Source organism: Toxorhynchites rutilus, chromosome 3 (assembly GCF_029784135.1).
Source record: "Toxorhynchites rutilus septentrionalis strain SRP chromosome 3, ASM2978413v1, whole genome shotgun sequence".
Taxonomy (NCBI): domain Eukaryota; kingdom Metazoa; phylum Arthropoda; class Insecta; order Diptera; family Culicidae; genus Toxorhynchites; species Toxorhynchites rutilus.
This window is the reverse complement of record NC_073746.1, coordinates 46,903,051-46,922,025: the sequence shown is the minus strand read 5'-3', so window position 1 is coordinate 46,922,025 and position 18,975 is coordinate 46,903,051. Positions and strand designations below refer to the sequence as shown.

The window sequence follows — 18,975 nt, the reverse complement described above, 5'->3', positions numbered from 1 at the left end:
AAAATGAACGAAACATTGGTCGCAGTCTCACACATGCGTAATTCTCGAGCCAGCCAGTCAGCTTAAAAATCCCCGCTACGCTGCCGTAACGATCATTCTCATTCAAACCGTACACCACTTCGGTTCGCATCACAACACATCAACAAACCAACCCAAGCAGCCATGTCTGGACATGGTGAAGGAGGAAAAGTGAAGGGAAAGGCAAAATCCCGCTCGAACCGTGTTGATCTGGAGTTCCCCGCAAGGGTAGCTAGGCCGAGCGCGTTAGTACCAGTGCACCAGTCCACCTAGCTGGCAAAGCTGCTCGCGACGATAAGAAAACCCGCATTCGGAACAGACCACATTCGGTTCGGTGGACATCAAGACAACAGGCAGTTGCAGCGAGTGGCGAGTGGCAAACGCAATCGCAAAACGGCATCAGGTAGCAGAAAAAAAAAAGTTCGTTCTTTATACAAACTGCTTTGGTGGCAAATCCAGAACAAGGCGGCATCGAGGGCGTTCGAAATGGTTTTTTTCAAAACCACGAGTACTAAGTTTTCTAAATTGGAACCATTCCATAAAACAAGACGCTTTTCAGGGCCATTAAACCTTCCAAAAAAGAGTTTAGGAAATACAGTTCAATGTTTTCTAAAACAATATCCAAAATAATAATAAAACACAAATTTATTTTTTCATAATTTGTTTGCCAGGATCTGATGAGTATGTGAATTTGGCAGTTGTTCTGAGCTTATTGATAGTTGGGGACTTTCCTAATTATTCAATTCTCACCAATTCTTAAATTGTTTCCAGATTGAAAGTACAGTAATTTACAATTAGTTCCACATTTAGCTAATTGGACAGACATGTAATGCGACTTATTTAGTTCGACATTTTTGTAAACATAGAGATCCAAATTATGACCCCACATTGAAAGTCGACACTGTACCACTGTCATCGCAAATGTTCAATTACAGGTTAAAATCGCCTCCAATGCGACACTGAGTGGCGTTTCGGCACGTCGCATTGAATGTAATTTACTGTACAACATGTCACAAACCTGGATGGGAAGAAATTTTCCAACTGTGAAAGCTGTGGCGAGTGGCAAACGCAATCGCTAAACAGAAAGGTTTAGCCGAACAAGATGGGGATATCGAGTGATAACAAAACAATAAACTCTTTAGATTGAAGATAATTTTGTGATCCTGAAAAGGACCCTTTTTAGCCTGCATGTGAATCCAACGAGCGAACAAATCGTAATGAATGTATTTTTTGCCATCGCTCCCTTTTAACGCTCATTCGTTCGTCTCGTTGGACTCGCCCCTTTGGCTGACTCTGCCGATTTGTCTCTATCCTGTGAGTGTGTACCGCTAGTGTATAAAACGCGCGGATCCCAAAAAAATATCTCACAACTTAAAGATGTAGAACCCTAGGTTGATCAGTTGATATGTAGTGCTTTATTATAATGTAAACCAAATAAGGAAATAAAAAGAATTTAAGTGAAAACAAAAAAAAAATCTCATTTTCTTTCAAACCGTAAACCAGTGTGGTTGTACGGCATCGTTTAACATCGCTTCGCATCAATGGATTGGTGCCGGAGCATCAGTATACCTAATAGCGGTTATAGAATTTTGGCCGCCGGAGTGCTCGAGTTGGCTTGCAAAGCTGCTCACGACAATAAGAAAACCCGCCTGCAGAACAGAGCCCATTTGGTTCGGTGGCATTAACTAGTTTCAGCGAGTGGCAAACGCAATCGCAAAACGGCAGCAGGCAGAAGAAAGAAAAAGTTTGTTTATACAGACTGCTTTGGTGGCAAAACCAGCCACCGTAAAACACGGCGCTTTTCAGGGCCATTAAACCATTCAAAGAAGAGTTATTAAAAGTTTTTCACAATACCAATGCATTCTAAAGTGACATAATATGACATATAATATAAACTGTTTTTTTTGTTTATGCTTGTTCTTGAACTTATTGGTGGTTGGGGTTTTTTAAATTCATCATTCAGTTTTCACAAACCTATGCATGGTTCCCGAATTGAAAGTGGCTTCAAATTACAACACATTGTATGCAGGATGGTATTAACGAATTTTCTCGGTAGCAAGAACTGCTTTCTTTAGTTGATAACTGATGTTGAAAATTGACTGACGTTACATCTGCATTGTATAGAAACATAACTAAGGAGCAACATGATGAGCTATGCATTTCCTGCTGATCTGTTCTTATTTGAAAGGACTTTAATCCGCAGGTCATCCGTCCCTGTATTTACTGTTGGTTTTTCAGAACGCTTATAGCTCGTTTATTTCTCGACAGATCGTAGAGTTCGTCTCAGTTCAACTCCTGAATGAAAGCTGTCCCCTTTGTATAGTCCTACGTCACTCCGGTTATGTCCCCGACATTACCCACCCGTCTTTTATTGGCCAACTTTACAACTGGGGTAGCTATATGACATCATCCGCAGCTTTCTTTTCAACAGAAACTTTGAAGTTTCTTCAAACAACAAACCCCAATAAAACGCAATGTACTGCAAGGCAATCCCTCTTTCCGAAAGCAATGCAATGTTCGGAGTTATCCGTCAAGAAAACCCTTACTGAAAGCTTTACAAGCATGATTTTCGATCGTAAACAGCTGGGCAAACTAAATTGGGTTCAAGAACGCAGCAGAGCCGTCACATATTCTTCACGATTGATCGACCAACATGAACAAGGAACCACAATAAAAGCTACACCCATATCTGATAGACTCACGGAAAATCATCTTCAACTATCAAAAGCGGATGACTGTCATACAGCTCGAAGTCTCTATTATCCAATTCAACAACAACAACCTAGCTTTCATAAAACCATCAGATTTGCGTCGAGAACTCTCACCTACAGCCCAATCAGAGAATTGTTCACTGAACCTGACGTAGAACCTTTTAGAATGTTTCTCGAGCCGTAAGTTAACGTTATATGGATAAATATCCGGCAATCCAATCCACCGCCGGTAGAACAATCAACTGGCCAAGTAGCTCGATTGCTTTTCTAGGTCAACTTCACCTCGATCGATCATGTCATAAACAAAAACAACAAACTGATGGATCAGATAGAAATGCTGTGAGAACTGAAGAAGCTAGCAGTAAAATAAATACCATCATCAACCACATGCATAGTCTTTTCCTCTCCATCACATAATTTTCACTGAGCACGGGTCGATTTTGTTGCGATTCAGCAGCGATTCACATGCGTCGATACGGTCAAAGATGTTTTTTTGCGTCAACGCGTGTGGCACCCATACATCGAGCTTCTTTGTGAATCCAAGCTTCTTCAAATGGTTAATAACGGTTTGATGACTTATCCCCAGCTCTTGGCCAATGCTACGGCTGCTACTATGCCGGTCTTTCTCGGCTAATTCAGCGATTTTGTCGCAATTGTCGACGACAGGCCTTCCGGAGCGTGGCGCATCTTCGACGACCTCTACACCAGAACGAAAACGTTGAAACCATCGTTGTGCGGTGGAAATGAAACTGTATCGGGTCCATAAACTGCACAAATTTTATTGGCAGCTTGAGATGCATTTTTGACTTTGTCATAGTAGTACTGTAAAATATGTCGGATTTTCTCTTTATTTTGCTCCATATTTGCGACACTATAACTCACGAACGACTTAACCAAACAAGACACTGTCAAGGACTATATTATAGCGCGCAAAAATACCTTTCCAACAAGCTATAGTATGACTCGATACAATGAATACAACTAGAACTACGCGCTTACAACGACACCTCGCGGAAATACCGCAGGACTTTTTTGACAGCCTAATATGTCTATTCAAACTTCAAAGGCATTTCAATTCTAGTAAAGAACGCATTAGCTGGATCTGATGTCAACATCCCATCTCGTCACAATTTTCACTGTCAGTCTAGTGAATATGATGGTGCAAATATAACTTGTGACCACTTGTTTTGTAATGACCAAACTGCGGCTGCTTCTCCCAATTCGCTAATCTTCGATAATTCGATAATCTTGAAAGGGATTCAATGTTTATGAAAGGGATTCAATGTTTATGAAATTTGTCAAGTGGTTTTTGGTAAGAATCAATGTTCACTGAAAAACAAATTTACGATATTTTTTTATGTGGCAAAGTATGCGGAAAGCTAATTTATCTCTTGTTTCGCTCGCTGTTATGGTTTTGATGTACCATATATTTTATACAAATGCTTTCCAGTAGTTGAGAGTCATGACATTTTCTGTTATTTTTAGGCTCATTTATTGTAATAAATCGGGATGACAAAACATGTGCTAAAAATCAATTTTGGGTGTGCTTCGACAATATCTCTTTTTGCTTCTACTCTGTTAAAGGCGTCCCTTGTGTCTTCCTCTCTACACATTTTCAACTATATTCTTTACAAACAGCTAACTTCTTTTGCACTGCTTGAAATGTGGACATACAAAGACCACATGCTCTAGTGTTTCTTCTACATTTCTGCGCTCCGGACAGAGATACGACATTGTGTGTACAAAGGAATGAAGATAAAGCAGCCATGACAAGTAACAGTAAATCTCACATTTTAGCACTCGTGTCCCCTGCCGAAGTTATGTCGTAGGGGATGATTTCTACGGCAACACATACTGCTCCCTACCAGAGATGTCAACCCTATCCCTGTCCTAATTTTTCAGGATTTTCCAGACTTTTTGGCACGTTCCCTGATATCCTGACAAACAGGCAAAATTGAATATGATTTCTGATTTCTGTATTTCTTACTTTATTAGAATGAAAATTGTCCATAATAAATATAGTTTTCCTGGTTAGGAGTGAGAACTGTCAGGGCCTTACAATTTCACTTCAATTGACACATCGTCACTCAATAATGGGCCTATCGCCTTTCAATTTCACGCAAACTTATGCATGCTGACAATAGTGCTACTTTCGCTTCACGCTCAAAAAAGAAAATATAACTTCACCTTCGTACAGTCTCGTTTCAAATCACGTCCATTTCTTTCAATCCTCACACTGAAGCGAAATTATCATATCAATTGAAAATGAAAGGTTCTTATATCGAATGAAAGAAATAAAAAAGTCATTTCCATCTTTTGGTTTCGAAATTGTCAAACCCTGGCCATAATAACTTACATGAATAGCTCCGGTTAGAGGCGAATGAACTGCAAAGTTTAAAGCCTCTTAAAAACAAAGAAAGAAAGAAAGAAAGCTCCGGTTCGCACTTTTAGAATGTTTGATCTTTGATTCGTTTATTATCTATCAAACCGAAGCGATTCACGTTTTCGAAGATACACTGACGACATTTATTAAATCTTGAAGTTGGCTTGAAGGAAACATACTCGATCAGAGTACTTTCGTCTCTTGAAATCGGTTTAAATAACTGGGTAGTCTTCTATGTCTTATTCGGCTGCCACGGCTTCACGGCCACCCTATTTGAATTCTGAATCCCACTCCGAATCGCTTTTACTGTACGCAAAGAGCGCTGCGTAAAAGCTGTCTCGAATATACTTATATCAAATAAGACGCAGGTGAACTTTTTTTTCAAAATTCTGATCATTTATCACAGTTGTGTTTGACTGTACAGCCGAAGAGCAGTAGTATTTGAGAACAGAACATCTTCAATATCTTCAAACAACTTATATGGACATGTTTCTGTCGAATTTATTCCAGATCAATTGAGGTATTGTTGGCCCTTCATACCGCAAAAATAGAAATGCCAACCACTGAGTAGTATTTTTATTTGCATCAATCACAGTAATTTCGTGTTCTTCGAAAACATTAACCCCTTCGTGATTCAGAAATGGGTTGTGTCGAGGCTCTTCTAAGTATCTAAGCGGCGGTCTAAGAAATCAACCAAACAGTTGTGTTCCTTAGGATCACAGCCACAAAATGCGCTGTGCAGATTTCGTTGAAAACTTAGTAGCCGTATGGTCTACTGATAGAGTTCTTGATTTCTACATCGACCATTCTTTTTTCAGTATGCTCTATTAATAGTAAGTTTTTGAAAATGATTTTCTTTACAATTTCCTCGCATCACTTCGCTCCCTTATTGGTTTGAACTTTCATTTCAAGATTCTTTTTTGAGTATCATTCTAATCTTAATTGAAACCTATATCGATACATCAGAACAAACTGTCACAACAGTAAGTTTAAAACAGTGCTAGTAAATACACACAAATACGTGGTCAAAGGTGTGTAGAAAGTGAGTCGTGCACTGAATCGACATTGAGTTTTTTTGGGTTCTACAGGTGCGCACACGAATAAAGCCGCGCCAGTCAGTCAGCCGAGAGGAGAACAAACTCCTAACATACACATCACTAAGTAAGACGTTCACAACACCGGATACAATATATACCGTAACTAAAGCAATAGATTTGCTGTCGCTCTTTTTTGCATTTACTGCAGATGCGAAAACATACCTAAAACCTCAACTATGAGAATTTCGTAAAGAAACTCACCCTCATCTTCCGAATCCGACATGAACGTCTCGTGGATCGTCTCCGGTGCAACGATCTTAAACTTCTCATCCACCGTCTGAATAACGCTCGTTTCCGTGACGATCTTCAGCGTCTCTACAACCGTTATGTAACCCAACTTATCCGCAATCGAAAGCGCCGTCTGACCACTGTTGGTGACCGCTTCCGGATTGGCTTTGTTCTTCAGCAGCAGATTGATGATCAAGGTGTGACCCTGTTGGGCGGCCTGGTGCAACGGCGTATGACCAATGTTGGTCTTCATCTCAATATTGGCGTCGTTCTCCAGCAGGAATTTCACCATGTTGATCTGGCCGAAGTGGGCAGCCACGTGAAGCGGCGTGAAACCGGTCTTGGTCGACGGATCGATTTGTGCGCTGTGATCGAGCAGTGTCTTAGCGATGTCGGAGTGGTCTTCCTGCGCACAAAGATGCAGCGGGGTTAACCCATTTTTGGCAGCCTGATTAGGGTTAGCTCCATTCTCCAGCAGCAGCTGGGACATGTCGCGATGCCCTTCTTGTGCGCTCAGATGAAGCGGTGTGAAACCGGTTTTGCTATCCGCGTTGGGATTCGCTCTGTACTCGAGCAGCGTATTGGCAATGTCCATCTGGTTTTTCTTCGAAGCGATGTGGAGTGGCGTGTGTCCGTTCTTGGCTGGCGAATAGGGTGAGGCTCCTTTCTCGAGCAAAAGAAGCGCCACATTCTGGTGATCGTAGTGACTAGCAACGTGTAGTGGAGTGACGCCATTTTTACCCTGCACATCGACTTGGGCGCCACGATCGAGCAACAGTTGTGCGCATTTGAGGTTGCCGTACTTTGCTGCGAGATGAAGCGGAGTGAAGCCCTTCTTCGTGACCGCCTCCATGTTGGCCTTGTTGTCCAACAGAATGGCGGCTACATCGTTCTGTCCTTCCTTGGCAGCAATGTGGAGGGGTGTGTAATTATCCTTTGTAACAGAATCGATTTTAGCACCGTGTTGCAGCAGAAGCATGACGATGTCAACGTTACCAATCCTAAAAAATTAGAAAAAAAACATGGTTTACTAAAATATGTGAAGGATTTCACGCCAACTCGTCTATGGGATTGGCATGACCCTTTCAGAACTTAATGAACTAATTGGGCGTGACGACCATAGCTAATTAAGCAACTTGACATACTTAGTTTTCCGAAAATTTATCTAGACTAACATATGGAAAGGGCCAAATATTTTTGAAAACTTTTTTTTACTCGATCTATGGGAGAGTTTTGGGAAAATCATTGAATTTTCAGAAAAAATACTGGAAATATAATATATTTAGAAATCCTACACTGAAAAAAATCTATTTCAAAAACCAACAGTTGATTCTTTCAAAATGGCCTCAATATGTGCCCTACAACTATTCCATACATCGCAACTTGTGCATATATAATACAAGGCAAAAAAAATTGTAACAAAAACTTTTTCAAGATTTTTTTTTCGAAAATTTACTATTTATAGAAAAAATCAATAACAGGTAGAAATGGAGTTCTAGCAGATCTAGTGCGATTGGAATTGATGAAACAGATAAACTCAAAGTTAGCGAGTTCTATGACAGTGATGATATCAGCAGGACAATACCAGGAACTAACGATTTTGTATCTGAGCTTCGGAATGGTAAGAGAGAGCATGTCCAGAAGCATCTTTTGATGATGTCTCTCAATAAGGCTTTCATAATTTTTCAAGAAACTTGCTACATAAATGTTGGGTTCACACTGTTTAGTTACTGTTTAGTTACGCATTTAGTGTACACAGTTGTACTGCATATTACTTGATAGTACAGGAACCCACCATTTTTGTGTCATGAAAATATAAAATAATAACAGCTTGAGAACGATTTCGCACAAAGAAGTCATCTTCGTGCTTGCTTCGTGTTTCAAAACATCAATTCATGAAGAAACAACTCTTCTATTAGAAGAAATCCGAAAAGAAGAAATCATTTTTCAACAATGGCTGACCACAGACCGTTGTAATTTGGAAAAGATTTTAAAACCAGTCGATTGATTTATAACAAGTAGACAAACGTAGTAGATATATATAAGTAATCTAATATAGAATCTAATATATCTAGTATATAATCTACTACGTTACGCAGACAAATTCTTTAGACTTTATTTACAAACAGCATTTTTTTGCTTTTTTGCGAAATAAAAACAAATCTTTGATGCAAAGAGAAATAATAGTAATTTGTGAATTATTTATTCATAATTCAAAATGCGGCACAGGGCCATCACTGGAATAACTCGCAAGCAACTATTCACCCATTTGAAATATTACAAAAAAGATGGCGAACTAGAAAACGTAAGCTTTATAGTTATTTCATAAGTTTTAACACACGACACTGTGGCAGCGCAGTTGTTTAGAGAAAAATTGATAGAATTTGTCAGAAAAATGATCTATCTTACTAAAATAACTTTCATGTCCGCTCCATCGGCAGCACACTACAAGGACAAAAAGAATTTCGCCGGTCTGTGTAATTTCAAAAAAGTTTACGGACTAGAAGCAGAATTGCATTTCTTTGCCACCTCCCACGGGAAAGGACCCTGTGATACAATAGGAGGGACTCTAAAGCGAATGGCAAAGAGAGCAAGTCTTGCCCAAGATTACGGAAACACAATCCAAACAGCACTAGATCTTTATGATTGGACAGTTAAACAAAATGACAAATGTATCACGAAATTGAATTTCCGTTACGTATTTAAAGAACAACATACAAAAAAGGCAAGTGAGCCTGAGAAACTATTCAATCACGCGGAAACAATATCGGGAACACAAAAATTTCATTCCTTTATTCCTGTAGAAGGAAATAAAATCGCAGCTAATTGAGTCTTTCCAATGTTCAGAAGCTGTAATTTCTTTTGATACATCAAATGGAAACCCTGAAAAAACAGTTTCCTGTATGAACTTGTATCCTTTAAACGGGTTAGATGAGATAACGTGGTAGAATCCGGAACCACATTCTGTTCATAAATGTACACAAAAACACCATTAAAACCATTACTACCCTTTTCTTCTATTTATTCAATTATACAGAAGAAGACAAAGAGTCATCATGTTTCATATTTAAACACAAGTTTAAATAGTTAGGATCTACATAAATATAAGCTCAAGTCAAATAAATTTATGACTACAGAAATATATTATAGTTAAAAATTATTTTTTTCCGCAACGTTTTTTGGCTACGTTGTCCGGAACATTGTTTGTAATAACTTCATAGCCCGGTGATATATATATTGAGTATTCTATGGCCATGAGTTCTAAATTGTTAGTGGCAAGACCTACACGATAAAAATGTGAATTGAGCATGAATTGATTGGGCAACATACAATACAACAGCTGATAAATGCCTATTATCGATGAATGAAGAATAATTCATTATACGCATCAACTCACATTGTGAGCTAACGCCCGAATTCAGGCAAAAAGATTACTCGTTGCATCGGGGACGAAAGCAAGTGTTTAGTGCAATCGAAAAAAAACATACCCATTTCAAACGAGAAATTGTTAACGTTTTTAACTATATTCAGTTTTCATGTATTAACGAAAAAAATTGCTGGATAAATTTTCTGTCTGATGGTATATAACACAACATATGTCACAATAACGATTTTGAGTAATATGCGTTTGAAAACTCTTAATGAATCGTTACATCTTTCGTAAAATGACCCCCCCCCCCCCATACAGAAATCAAAGACATAGTCTTAGGTCAAAATGTCATAAGTTTTATTACATTTGATGTGAAATAAAGTCCTCTGAAACTTTTTTGTTATTATTATCTATTTTTCATTTTGGATTGGCTTTCTGTACTGAAAAAAGAAATGAAATTAATTTCAATAAAATATTGAAAAAGTTTTTTTTAAAAAAACCTTTTTTACTTTAATTATGCACAAGTTGGAATGTATGGATGAGTTGTAGGGCACATATTTATCTACCATTTATCTACCATTTCATCAAAATCTGAGATGACCATTTTGAGAAAATCGATTTTTAGTTTTTTAAATCGATTTTTTTTCAGTGTAGGATTTAAAAAATATTTTTTTAGTATTTTTTTTCCTGAAAATTCAATCTGTCAATGTCAATCTTTCATAGATCACTTTTTTTGTAGGACTTACCATTTTCGAGTGAAAAATTTTTATAAAAAATGGTCAAAAATATTTGGCCCTTTCCATATGTTAGTCTAGATAAAATTTCGGAAAACTAAGTATGCCAAGTTGCCTAATTAGGTAAGGTCTTCACGCCCAGAATGTTTCATTCAATTCTGAGAGGATCATGCCAACATCTGGTCGAATTGGCGCGAAATCCGTCATGTTAAACCTAAACTAACCTGGAAGCAACATGCAACGGCGTTTGATCTTCACGTGCCTGTGCATTAACATAGGCCCCATTTCGGAGGAGAATCCTAATGATGTCACTTTGCTTTGCGCGAGCAGCCAGATGAAGCGGAGTCTCTCCGCGCACCGTCGGTATATCAGGACTAGCGTCGTGTTGCAGCAGATAAATCACAATATTCATGCATCCCATAAAGCTGGCCACGTGCAGTGGCGTAAGCCCACTTTCCGTAGTAGCACTGATTGTAGCACCGTGCTTGAGCAGCAATTCGACCACCTTGATGCGATTCTTCTTACAAGCGATATGCAGCGGGGTGAACCCGTTCAGTGCTCTAGCATTCGGATCTGCATTACGGTCCAGCAGGAGCTTAGCAACCTTTACGTGACCACAGTGAGCGGCCACGTGTAGCGCCGTTAGATAATCAATAGTGATGTCGTCCACGGGGGATTTGTTAACCAGGAGGATTCGGGCCGCGCTCACGTGCTCCCCTTGGGCTGCCATGTGGAGCGGCGCAAGACCGTTCTTCGTCTTCGCAATGATATCGGCTTCGTTCTCCAGCAGAAGCTCGATGACCTGGTCGTGGCCGGAACGTGCCGCGCAGTGTAACGGTGTCAGACCATCCCGGGTGACGCTGTCGATTCGCGCCTTGTTTTTGATTAACAACGATACCATATTCAGCTTGCCCCACTTGCAGGCAACGTGGAGCGGTGTGATGTTGTGTTTGGCAGTGAAGTTTACGTCGGCACCTTTCTCAATCAGCAGCTGGGCGACATTGACATTCCCATAGTGGGCAGCTATATGCAGCGGGGTGAAACCACTCTTGGATGATACGTCCGGATTGTGCTCGTTCTGCAAAGGACATAAAAACAGGTCGTAAATAGTTATCAGTTCGGAACTAGAATACCACACTTAATGTTGCAATAACCGCGCCCATTTCTTACCTCAAGCAAAAGTGCCGCCGCCTTGACGTCATCCTTCTTGGCCGCTATGTGCAACGCCGGCAATCGCACCTTGCCCCGGGTATCACTTTCAAGCAAAACCGCCACAACTCTGTCGTGACCTTGCTGCATTGCTACGGCCAGAGGTGTGAATCCGTCCTACAAAACAAGCGAGAACGCAATTACGTTAACAGCTCGAACGCTCCGAACGATCGATCGTAACCTACCTCCGTAGCCAGGGCCGGATTCGCTCCTTTCGCCAGCAGCAAATTGACGCATTCGTCGTGGTTCTCCTGGGCGGCCATATAGAGCGGCGTGAAACCGTTCTGCGATTGCACGTTGACCGAGGCATTGTACTGAAGCAGCAGCTGGATAATTTCCTTCTGGCCGGCCAGCGACGCTATGTGCAGCGCCGTGTTGCCCTTCTTCGTTGCGTTGTCCACGTTGGCGTCCCGCTTGAGCAGCTCCTGCACGATCTCGTAGTGGCCATCCTTGGCGGCCAGATGTAGCGCGTTCAGGCCGTTCTGGAAGTGCATGTGATTGGTGAGTACATTGGGTAAACACAACTGGGGTTATTTAACTACTGGAAACTGAAGGGGGAAAATAAGGAAAAATATATAGAGCACGCCCAGTCAGCTGATTCTGAAGCGATCGTCTCCGATTTTTTTAAACATTCTACATAAGGGAAGTGGGGGCATAGTGGTCACCCTAAGGAAAAAGCCCATTTCCAGCGCCCACATACCGATTCAATTCCCGTTTTTCGAAGAATGCTATAGTTCTACTCATTGTTCTTCAAGACAGCAAACGGCTTTTACTATAAAAATTCAAAATAGTACACTTTTTATCATTAGAAAAAAAAAGTGAAAAAACGAACCTTTTTTTTTTGCTTGGAGGTAACCTAGTGGGGGCAAAGTGGTCACCCGCACATATCAAACTAAATGGGATAGATTTATGCGTTTTTTTCGTCCAAATTTGTTCATATATAGTAGGTACATGTATGAAATAAGCCTGGCCTATTCACCTAGAGTCTCAATTTAAATTTTCTCTTGCATACAAAAGCGTAGTAAGAAACACATAACGCTTCGCATAATGAGGCTTGGTTTAGTTGGAGTGGCATATTTATTCAGGGTCAAAGCCACAAAAGTATCTTCTTCAAGAGCAGAATGTGATGAGGTATATCAGTTTTAGTAACCAGAACATTGTAAGTTGTTATTCACCTATGACCACTTTGCCCCCAAACATCAAAAGAATTGCTATGCTAATTAATCGCTTAGATAAACCATCCTTAGATACCATGCGCACATAACTACGGCCGAATGGCTATCGAGAGAGCAATTTCTGTTTTTATTTGTATTTTGACATGCGATAGCTCTACTGAAATACAGGGTGACTCAAAAGTCATTAAATTCTTCAAAAATAAGGTGAGTATCAATACGGCATCTATAGTCAATAGTTATACTACCAAACAAGCAAGTGACCACTTTGCCCCTATTGATCAATTTGCCCCCACTACCCCTAAGGTTACAGCTACCCAAAATCACAATTTCCAGTATCAGGGGATCAATTTTAATTGCGACTGAATTTTTATAAGGGCGTATCCAAAATCATGGACCTCATAACTTGAAATTCAGATACCGTGAAATACACATATACCGCTCAACTAAGAATAGCAAGATTGGGTGAAAAAAAATTGTCACAATGAACGCAAACTTGAGATGGGCAGATCGAAATTTTTAACAACTGATGCAGTATGCAGTCTATATTCAGCAAGATTATGTATAAGCATCGCCAAACAAATACAAATTTTGAGGTTTGAGTAATAATGATATGCTAAAAAACAGAGCTGTTATCCAAAAAAGATTTGAACTGTATAGATTTAGGTAAAGATTTTCGTAAGAAAAACTACAGATGGAAAAGATTTTTAACCCTTTCAATACGATGAATATGTGACAACATTGAACACAGTTATCACCGCCGGAAAAATACCTTCTTTACATTTGACTGATATGCACTGCAATTTGACGCCACTTGTAACCCGGAAACAATGAACGAATTCGCGAAAATTAAATGGTCGATCGGAGAAGTCACCTAAACACCCCTAAATGCACACAAGATCTCTCCCGACTAAACATCAATTTGCTTTTTATTTTTTTAAATAATCTTTTATTTATGCCGGGTACCGTTACCTATTATTCATAGACACTCCTTATACATTCGTAAAAAGTAAATAATTACATTGTTGAATAAAATATTCAGTATGATTCCTTACTGTGCTTACTGAGAGCAGATAAACGACCGCAAAAGGTTAAAATAAATAATTTATGTTTTGGTCTACAGAACTACAAAATTATTATATTCAATTTGCTCGTGTGTCACTTCGGACTTTAATTTAGAATGCATCTAATTTTAGGAACAAAAATTTTGTGAAATTTTTGGTGGTCCATAAAATCGTGACCTGTTTTCTGATTTGGCACCCTTACTGAAAAACGTATTCCCACGTAAAAAATTCAAAAAATTCTTGCATGTGATTCAATCAGAGCGAAACTTATATTTTCGATACTGTTGCTGATGCTGATATTGTTTCTGTTGATGTTGCTGCTTAGACATTGGATTGGATTTCACTGCTTTTTGACGTTAAACTACGTCTTTCAGGAAGGGTGCCAAATCAGAAAACAGGTTACGTTTTTATGAAATAAAGTTAACGTTAATAACTATTTTCACTGTGAACGAATTCCCATGATTTGCATATCAATCGATCGGAATTTTTTTTTTATATCTGTATTATAGTGATTTTCAACTCATTTGGCTGGTTCGTCACTTTTACTTCCATTTTTGGAAGAATGTCGGGAGTGAGTATTTAACTCGTGACCTTTAGCGTGAGAGGCATGGATGTTACCACTACGCCAGATCGCCTTCACAAATCGGAAATTGTCTAACATTTGTTTGATATGCTATACATTACAATTCACTAATCTCTAAATGGTTTAAATTCATGAAAACTGAAAGAACTTCATTTTCCCCCATACATTTGTTCTGCCTATTTGTGCATTCGAAATACGGGTGCTACCCTACCCGTATTTCGAATGCTCATAACTCGAACATTTCTTCAGATACTAGAGGTGAATGAACTTTCGCGGTTCGAGAATTACGTAAACATGAGATGTGCAATAATTTCAGAAGGAAATGTAAAATACAATGATCGTTTGACAATTTTTCCATTCACATATTTTGGTAGTCCTAGGCATGATATCAAACGCAAAAGGACGTTCATCAAATTTATTTGTAACGAAGAACATAATCTATTACAAAAATTTCGATACATTCTAAAATAATATTCGAAGTGGTAAATGAGTGGATTGCATAATATAATTGTGTAGTTCTACGTCGAAAATATGAGGTCTTGTCCTAGATACAACCCCTTACATTTTTTTTGGGTTATTACTTGATGGTTGATGGTGTAAACTAGTTCAAGGTTAGAAAATGATAGATAGCTTCGCAGCGGGCAGCTGCATACAGGCTGTCGGGAGAATCACATAGGGGTGAGACTTTCTTCAGGAACTTAACAGTGTACGATCTTCCAATATGAAACAAAACCGTTGTATGTGAAATATACATTATAAAAGACTTCTGCCTTCTCGTTTGCTGGTGTAAGACTGAGGTTGACTAGAGTGATGCCAATATTTATATGGTGGCTTCGTTTCCTTATTTTCTTATTTCGCTTTGGATAGAATGATATGCGCAGTGGATAGATACGATTGTTTTGAAGTTATTTTGGTCTATACAAACTGTAATTCGATGCCAATCTAGTCGCTCTTTTAGGTAGTTACAATTTGAGGAACACAAATTGTAACCAATCAAAACGTGGAGTTTAGAGCATTCATATAATGCTTGATACTTCACAATTATTAAATTGTTGATCTACAAAAATATATAATTTGTATTCATTGTGATAAGTGCGTAGAAATATTTCCAATCAATTTATTCAAACATCTTTGCGATCTAACAAGAAATGATCGTGTTATAAGCGTTCAAAATCTTCTATTATTTCGAACATGCTCAGTTTTTAGTTTTTCATTTTACCCCCCCCCCCCCCCCATATCTTCCTGTTAGACGTAGTTCTACGCCAAATACACCCAGGTTTTTTTTACGCGGGGGATACGTACCTCGTAAAAAAACCGCGTAAAAAAAACCGCGTTAATTGGAAAATCCGCGTAAAACAAAACCGCGTTAATTGGAAAATCCGCGTAAAAAAACCGCATTGATTCGAAAATACGCGTAAAAAAAACCGTGTTAATTGGAAAATCCGCGTTAATTGGAAACTCCCCGTAAAGAAAAAAAGGTCACATAAAAATCATCTTGAGAATCGTGATGGGGTGCGGCATACGCTCTGAGGGAGCTTGAAAGGGAGAGATATGAACTGAGAGAGAGAGAAGTGATGTTGCTCAGGTTTACGCGCAAAAATCGGAAAATCCGAGAAAAAAACCGCGTTAATTGGAAAATCGGAATTCGAGTAAACATTTATTGTAACTCATTAGATGAGCGATTTTAGGGGGTATGACGAAGCGAGGTGGAGTGTGACAAAGTAGTTGTCCAGCCTAAGGTAAATTTTATGGTTTAAATGCTCAAAAAGGTGCGCCTGAGGGAGAGATGTGATATTGCTCAGATTAAAAATAACATGCTATCTCGAGATATTTCTTCTTGCACTTGCAGATTCATCAACTAGCGACCCAGCTTGTATTTCTCCTGGAAATGCTTTCTCTGCAGCGCTAATTGCCTCTGTTCCAACTCTAACTGCTTCTGGTCTAATTCTTTCTGTTCTGTCAGGCATTTGCGTTGCAAAATCTGTCCTCCGACTTGACGTGGTCGTTCCCATCGAAACTGGCATAGGCGGTGGTGAACAACGCGGGCAAATTGAATCTGTGTTCGCTACAGATGCATCGAACCTGGCACATAGGTGCACTAATATCCGTCAATAGCACTAAGTTCCGTCATATGGTCTCAGGAAGCATGAGGGACAGATTTGATATTGCTCAGTTTTTTTTTACGCGGTGACCGCGTTAATTGGAAGATCCGCGTAAAAAAAAACCGCGTTAATTCGAAAATCCGCGTAAAAAAAACCTCGTAAAAAAACCGCGTAAAAAAAACCGCGTAAAAAAAAACCTGGGTGTACATAACTAGAAATAGGAATAAGGAATGAGAAATGAGCAAATAGCAATGAGCAATGAGCAATGAGGAATGAGGAATGAGGAATAAGGAATAAGGAATGAGGAATGAGGAATGAGGAATGAGGAATGATGAATGAGAAATGAGAAATGAGGGATGAGGAATGAGGAATGAGGAATGAGGAATGAGGAATGAGGAATGAGAAATGAGGAATGAGGAATGAGGAATGAGGAATGAGGAATGAGGAATGAGGAATGAGGAATGAGGAATGAGGAATGAGGAATGAGGAATGAGGTATGAGGAATGAGGAATGAGGAATGAGGAATGAGGAATGAGGAATGAGGAATGAGGAATGAGGAATGAGGAATGAGGAATGAGGAATGAGGAATGAGGAATGAGGAATGAGGAATGAGGAATGAGCAATGAGCAATGAGGAATGAGGAATGAGGAATGAGGAATGAGGAATGAGGAATGAGGAATGAGGAATGAGGAATGAGGAATGAGGAATGAGGAATGAGGAATGAGGAATGAGGAATGAGGAATGAGGAATGAGGAATGAGGAATGAGGAATGAGGAATGAGGAATGAGGAATGAGGAATGAGGAATGAGGAATGAGGAATGAGGAATGAGGAATGAGGAATGAGGAATGAGGAATGAGGAATGAGGAATGAGGAATGAGGAATGAGGAATGAGGAATGAGGAATGAGGAATGAGGAATGAGGAATGAGGAATGAGGAATGAGGAATGAGGAATGAGGAATGAGGAATGAGGAATGAGGAATGAGGAATGAGGAATGAGGAATGAGGAATGAGGAATGAGGAATGAGGAATGAGGAATGAGGAATGAGGAATGAGGAATGAGGAATGAGGAATGAGGAATGAGGAATGAGGAATGAGGAATGAGGAATGAGGAATGAGGAATGAGGAATGAGGAATGAGGAATGAGGAAAATGTATGCTTCTATTTGAGTAAAATTGTACATAAAATAAATCGAAGAAAATATGACAGAGGCACTACCAGCATGCGTGGTCCCTAATTTTAGTATTGAGAAGCTATTTGTTAGCGAAATTTGCTATTAAATATCTTCTCGATATTTAGAGCAATCCATACGAGATGACCAAATTGTTGTCACCTTTGTTCATCCATAACTTGATCCTACATGAGTCAGAAAAATATGATTCTGAAACTACGTGACGAATCACAATCAACTACACTCTAGAAGAAGATTCGTCAGACTAAAGCCAATTCATACAGTCATGAAGCTTAGCTTCTTTTTTCAACGATGACACCACAATCATAGGTGATTTTCCGCTTTCTAACGCAGCATTACATGCACTTTTTATTAGCACTTAAAGGGTGTGTCACATCAAATTGCATCACGGAAAAAACGCTGTAGAAATTCGCCCAGTAGACCGATCCTTTTGAAAATTTTAGACAGTAAAATAAAAACTATTAAACAACTTTTGGCATTTTCTTTTTATTCATACTTCGAGCCCAAGCCCGTATGCTTGCACCTTCCTCTTTACCCCGTCCATAAGGTTCTGTACAACGTCAGGTTGTAGTTTTTTTGAACAGAAATCCATTTTCTCTTGAAGTCCGCCTCCGATTTGACAACTTTTGGGTTCTTCCGGAGGGCCTGCTTCATAATCGCCCAATATTTCTCTATTGGACGAAGCTCCGGCGCGTTGGGCGGGTTCATTTCCTTTGGCACGAAGATGACCCCGTTGGCTTCGTACCACTCCAACACGTCCTTTGAATAGTGGCACGAAGCGAGATCCGGCCAGAAGATGGTTGGGCCCTCGTGCTGCTTCAATAGTGGTAGTAAGCGCTTCTGTAGGCACTCCTTAAGGTAAACCTGCCCGTTTACCGTGCCGGTCATCACGAAGGGGGCGCTCCGCTTTCCGCAAGAGCAGGTCGCTTGCCACACCATGTACTTTTTGGCAAACTTGGATAGTTTCTGCTTGCGAATATCCTCCGGAACGCTGAATTTGTCCTCTGCGGAGAAGAACAACAGGCCCGGCAGCTGACGAAAGTCCGCTTTGACGTAGGTTTCGTCGTCCATTACCAGGCAATGCGGCTTCGTCAGCATTTCGGTGTACAGCTTC

The 18,975-nt window shown here is 39.8% G+C and overlaps 1 protein-coding gene across 8 annotated transcripts in view; it reads right to left on the bottom strand.

Annotated features, from left to right (window-relative positions):
- Window positions 1-18,975, bottom strand: part of LOC129780345 (ankyrin-3-like) — a 172,561-nt gene that overhangs the window by 54,702 nt on the left and 98,884 nt on the right. For all 8 annotated transcript variants that reach the window (XM_055788501.1, XM_055788502.1, XM_055788500.1 and 5 more), the window contains exons 3-6: window positions 11,936-12,232; window positions 11,712-11,867; window positions 10,766-11,619; window positions 6,411-7,438 (exon numbers count right to left, since the gene is read on the bottom strand). In XM_055788501.1, coding sequence (XP_055644476.1) covers window positions 6,411-7,438; window positions 10,766-11,619; window positions 11,712-11,867; window positions 11,936-12,232 — 2,335 coding nt within the window. The remainder of the gene's footprint in view (window positions 1-6,410; window positions 7,439-10,765; window positions 11,620-11,711; window positions 11,868-11,935; window positions 12,233-18,975) is intronic.